Source organism: Gasterosteus aculeatus, chromosome 14 (genome assembly GCF_964276395.1).
Source record: "Gasterosteus aculeatus chromosome 14, fGasAcu3.hap1.1, whole genome shotgun sequence".
NCBI lineage: Eukaryota > Metazoa > Chordata > Actinopteri > Perciformes > Gasterosteidae > Gasterosteus > Gasterosteus aculeatus.
This window is the reverse complement of record NC_135702.1, coordinates 5,911,705-5,917,008: the sequence shown is the minus strand read 5'-3', so window position 1 is coordinate 5,917,008 and position 5,304 is coordinate 5,911,705. Positions and strand designations below refer to the sequence as shown.

Here is a 5,304-nt window from a genome sequence, read left to right as displayed (position 1 = left end):
CTATTTATCCTTGAGAAGGGAAAATTCTTCACTCCCTGACGAGCGAGGATAACCCTCAAGGTATCTTTTTTATCAAAAAAGGAACCACCATTAATCTTCTAACCATAAAATAGGGCAAAGCATTACGAGAAGTCTTTATAGGGAGTTAAGGGGAAGAGACCTGCACGTCTCCAAAAAATCCAATTCAGAGCAAAGTTTAAAAAGAATCTGTATCTGAGAAATCAAGTTTTCCGTTTCCAATGTAGTGAGTTCAAAATAACTATTAAAAAAGGTTTAACCATACTGACATTTAGTTGACATTTAATGTTCACGGTTTCTGTAACAAATTATCTGATGTAACTGTCTATTGATAATACAAAAAAAAGAAGTTTGTCTTTTTTCAGAAGCAAGATTGTATTGCCTCGTGTTTATGGTTGTTTGTCACAGTGATGGAATTGATAGGCCAAACAGCTCACAAATAAGTGAAAGAGTACCGCGAGCAGCTCGTCCAATGGATTCAACATATGACCCCGCGCTTTAAAAAGATCTTTATCAGAAAGACTGCATTGAGAATACATATTTGAAGAACAAGCCATTTGCGCAGATGGATCATGCAACCAACCACAGGATGACTGGTGTTTTTTTTAAGATGCAGCTAGTTTTTCACTCTTTTTTTTTTAAAAGGCTGTATTATGATTTATCAACACCTGCTGCCGTCTGGCTTCCTGAAAGATAGCTGCTATGCAATCATTCAGCCAACCCATAAATCTGCACAATGAAGGTTACTTGATATACAGCGAGAGAGGGAGAGAGAGAGGGAGGCAGAGAGGCTTTGCCCACTTGCTTATTGATACAACCTTGTGGGAGATTTACAGACACATGACTGCGGATGCACACATGACCTTGCCAGTTCAATTCTTTTTTTGGAAATGAAAGAGGAAAAGTTACCCAGCCTTCTTACTTTTAGATAAGTGATGACGGTAATAATGAACATCAAAAACACATATATATATATATGTCATCTTTTTGTGTTGTGTAATTTTACTCAATGCTGTTTATCTCTGTTACTGCAAGGATTCTAGAAATTTACCGCTTCCCTTTTTTGCAGGGAAGTAGTAAAAATGACATGCTACACCGGTGCAGATTTGAATCTAAAAGCAAACTGAAAGGCAAAACTACACAAGCTACAACTCCGGCTGGACGTTTTGCTCTACGTCTTTTCGCTGCGCGGACCGAAATCCAGACCGCGCATGCGCGCTCGGAAGCACTTCCCCTTTAAGTCGGCCCGCTGACGTCACAGCAGGATGACTCGTAAATTTTGCGACACGACGTAAAGCCACCGGTTCGCCCGTCTTTGCCTCATCTTCCGCTGCTTTTAAAACAATGCGTCCCGGAAAAATGAAAGCAAACAAGCCCCGCGTGTCCATCCCCATCACGTGTGTAATGTGAAACGATGCTGCGGTCGGCTGGGACTCAAACTCCGGCGGTTTTTGGTGAGGAGGAAGACGTCGTAGTGTTGCGTGTAAGATGACGACCGGATATACTGCGTTAGCTATGATTTAAGAGCCCCATGCTCAGACCCACTCATATTGTTAAAATATATCTTGACCCAATGCCTTTTCTTTCATCGGGTTTGCAGCGATTTACACAAGTATTTTGAAATATATATTTTAAAAAAACAACAATGTAATTTCTGCATTCAAAGGAGCGAACCTTTGCTGAGGGGACATTGAAGCAGACTCTGGGCACCTCCCTCCCGGGCCCCTGCCAGAGCCCCTCTTGGCCCCCGCAACCAAATGAAGCCACCCCCCTCCCAGCAGGCCGCGCCCGCAGAGGACCCCGCCCGTCGCCGGGACCCCCGCGCAGTGGCCCACCCATGCCTCTGATCCCCATCCCGCGGCGGGTGCGCAGCTTCCACGGCCCCCACACCACCTGCATGCACTCGGCCTGCGGGTCGACGCACGCCTCCAAGCTGGTGCGCACCAAGTACAACAACTTTGACCTCTACCTGCGCTCCCGCTGCATGTACAGCTTCCTGCGGTTCCTCCTCTACTTCGGCTGCAGCCTGCTGACCTCCCTGCTCTGGGTGGCGCTCTCGGCCCTCTTCTTCCTGCAGTACGTCAGTGTGCGCGTGCTCCTGCGGCTGCAGTACAAGCTGTCGGTCATCCTGCTCTTGTTGGGGCACCGGCGCCTGGACTTTGGCGTGCTGAACGACCTGATCATCTACAGCATGCAGATCACCATGTTTCTGGTGGGGGGCCTCGGCTGGTGCTTCATGGTGTTCGTGGACATGTAGCTCCGCGCCTTTGACAAACGTGGGACACGTCCTCCTGGGTCTGCCGCGGTTTCGTTGGTGGAATGGGAAGGTCCACCTTAAGCATGTCGTGTTGACCTCCGAGTCTTTCTGGTTCAGAGACAAATTCATTAAGTGTCTCTAACAACTGTGTGTACAGTCCTTTGAAATGGTTGGTCTTGCGTAACGCGAAGAGAAGCACCTGATGCTCGATGTCAGTCGTGAGTCATCCGGCCGGACCCTCGAGTCGGAACGGGGTCAGAATCTTCTCCTTTTTGACCCTCTCATCACAAATTTTGAAATATTAATGTAAAATGTCAATGTTGCATGGCAGAGGTACTGAACATATGAACGATGGGCCCCACAGCATATTATTTGTTCAAAAATGACATGTTCTGGTTGAGATAATTCCGGTTATTTCATGTAGGGATCCATGTACCACAGAGTCTCTGAAACTCGTGGTGATAAAGTGACCGAACAAAGTTGTCAAACGTGTGTGTAATGTGGTTTTGTGGGGACAGAATCTAAAAATAAGTGACTACACGTCAACTTTTTTTTTTTTTTTGTAAAGTTATTAAATGTAGTTCCTGTCGACGAGGCGTTTGGTGCTTTCAAATTGCGCGACGCGGTGAATGTGTTTACTGTTGTTTTGGCGTCGCGACTCGTGATTGAGCGCCTCGAGCCGTGTCACAAGAGCGTGTGACAGTTCAAATCAAACGTCTTTGGGGCAAATGTTCCCGTCGTCGCCGCCGCCTCAGAGCTGCTCTGACAGACTTCTCTGTTTAGCTTCCTCCAGCACGCAAACACCAACCACGACTCTAAACCCCCCCCCCCCCCCCCCCCCACTCGCTGCCAAGCATAACAATGGCAGTGGCTGTGTCCTCATCACCTTATATAGCCTCATGTTCACATGGCATTGAGTATGCATACAGGAATCTAAGGACTCAACGCAATGGTGCGGTTCGTGGTGTCCTGTAGAAATAACACCTTTTTTTTATTTTTTATGTTCCATCCGCTAAAACCGAGCTAAACTATCTTTAGACGGGGGGGGCTGGTGGCCCGACCGCGACGGCGACCTGATTGAAATTAGATCGTCAGGCTGAAACAATAAGCTTTTGTTTCTGAGGATCAGCGCATAATATGCTCTGAGCCGGGCAGTTCCGACGGCCCAGTTACAACAGAGGAGCACCAGAGAACATGAGTTGTCTTGTGATATCATACGTGGTGCAGGAAGTAAAGGGATCAAGTTGCGGCCTGCTCGTTTTTTAATTCTTTTTTTTTTTTTTTTTTTTTCTGAAAAGCTGACCGTGATTGCTTGTGCCTGAGTGACGGGTCGGTTTCGGTTTTCTCTTTTGTTTTTTCGGATCATCGGTTGATGCTGAAGCCTCTTCTGTGTTAGATGATCTTTTAAGTTGGTTGAAGCATTTCAAACCGTGTCAACCGTTGTCACCCCCAGTTAATCTACCCGCGCTGCTACCAGGCCGCGGTTAATAGTGAGAGCGAACGAAAGCCGCTGGCGTTTTGTTGTGCCGCAGCTATGGTTTTACAAGTTAAAGCTGGATGATGACACATGTATTACTCTTCTTTTTTTTAAATTTAATTTCCTCATAACGACCTACACGTAACAAAATAATCATGACATCCCTACCAAGTACAGACACACGATAGTCCATGTGTATATTACACTGCAACCGTACACCAACGGGTACAATAAGTGCAGTGTGAATTCCATCAGCACAATGTCAACACATGAAGGAATATCACAAAACTCCTCATCATTGCACAGATGCGTTGTACTTCATTTTCAATTCCAGGTAGTATAATAGATTGCTGTAGTAAACCCGCTCACTTAAAACAGTGGTTTGTAAACTGGAGGTTGCAAGCAACCGACAAAAAAAGGACCAGACTCAAAATACCGGGGATTACACGTTTGCATGTTAGTTATAAAATAAAAAAAAGTCTAAAATGCGATAATGAACATAATGAAATATTTGCATCACTAATGGAATTTAATTCACATTTACATTTTCCACCACTGGCAGCAGGCATGAGTCAGTGTAAAGCACGGCGATGTAATGCGGACGGGCGGCAGGAAAGGCAAATCATTAGGCTGGAGAACACAAAATACATTACAGTGTACGCTCACATAAACATCCCAAACACCCACAATCCTATGCGGAGACCCGTGGAGATCATACAAGGTGTCGAGGCCGCCCGTTGTGCCACAGCAGACCCCGTTAGCAGTAGCTCACCTAGTGAGCTTTGGCACCGCGGTATCACATGCGTGCAGTAAAGAAAAGTTGACTCGAGGTCACCCCCCCCACACACACACACACACACACACACACTCCCCTCCACCCCCGCCATTTGGCGCTTATAATTTAGCAGCGCACATGCGCATCACGCAGCCTCGAGCTGTCATCGCATTGAAGGACACGTGAGGCATCCACGCATGCATTTCATTCTATAGGCAGCCCTTTCTTTCTCCCAGCCTCTAATGAGCCGCCGCCCCCCCCCCCCCCCCCCCCCCCCCCCCCCCAAACTAACTGAACTACTACACCCCAGCGTTGGTTACGGGCAAACTGGCCAGTGACTGCACACACACACACACACACACACACACACCGCAGACGGCCGTCTGCACCTTTAAGCCCCGCAGGGTGCACCGGGTTCGCGTGTCCGCAAAGGCGCGCGACGTGACGGTGCAGCGCTGCTCGGCGGTCCCGTTGTTTGCCGCGTGGACTACAGGAGGACAAGTGTACAGTGACCCGGCAGGTCCTCCTCTTCCTCCTGCATATATTTTTTATTTTATTTATTTAAAAAAAAAGGGGGGGCAAACGTCTGCGTCTTTAAAAAAAATAACTGTTTAGCGGGTGGCGCATGATGTCGGGCTGCGTGCACCGTCCATGTGAGCGGCGTTCACTTCCTGCAAAGGAATAGGAGCGGACAGAGAGAAAGAGAGAGTGGGATAGAGAGATGGGGGGAGGCGGGGGGGAGGGAGTGGGTTGGAGAGGAGGAGGAGGGGGGCGAGC

At 47.8% G+C, this 5,304-nt stretch overlaps 1 protein-coding gene across 2 annotated transcripts; it reads left to right on the top strand.

Moving 5' to 3' along the window:
- The first annotated feature begins 1,211 nt into the window (after positions 1-1,211).
- tmem250 (transmembrane protein 250) lies at positions 1,212-2,866 on the top strand. 2 transcript variants are annotated; one of them, XM_040198311.2, is made up of 2 exons: positions 1,212-1,472; positions 1,685-2,866. In XM_040198311.2, the coding sequence occupies exon 2, from the start codon at positions 1,856-1,858 to the stop codon at positions 2,273-2,275; it is 420 nt and encodes a 139-aa protein (XP_040054245.1). In that variant the 5' UTR covers positions 1,212-1,472; positions 1,685-1,855; the 3' UTR covers positions 2,276-2,866. The 2 variants fall into 2 exon arrangements, with proteins under 2 accessions (XP_040054245.1, XP_040054244.2); XM_040198310.2 differs by having other exon boundaries at positions 1,212-1,501.
- The last annotated feature ends 2,438 nt before the right edge of the window (positions 2,867-5,304 follow it).

What these genes read in the sequence shown, in the direction of transcription:
- tmem250 (XM_040198310.2), top strand. Translation starts at nt 1,433, where the DNA reads ATGCTGCGGTCGGCTGGGACTCAAACTCCGGCGGTTTTTGGTGAGGAG. An exon ending in AAGACGTCGTAGTGTTGCGT is followed by an intron (nt 1,502 to 1,684) that starts GTAAGATGACGA and finishes CTGCATTCAAAG; the next exon opens with GAGCGAACCTTTGCTGAGGG.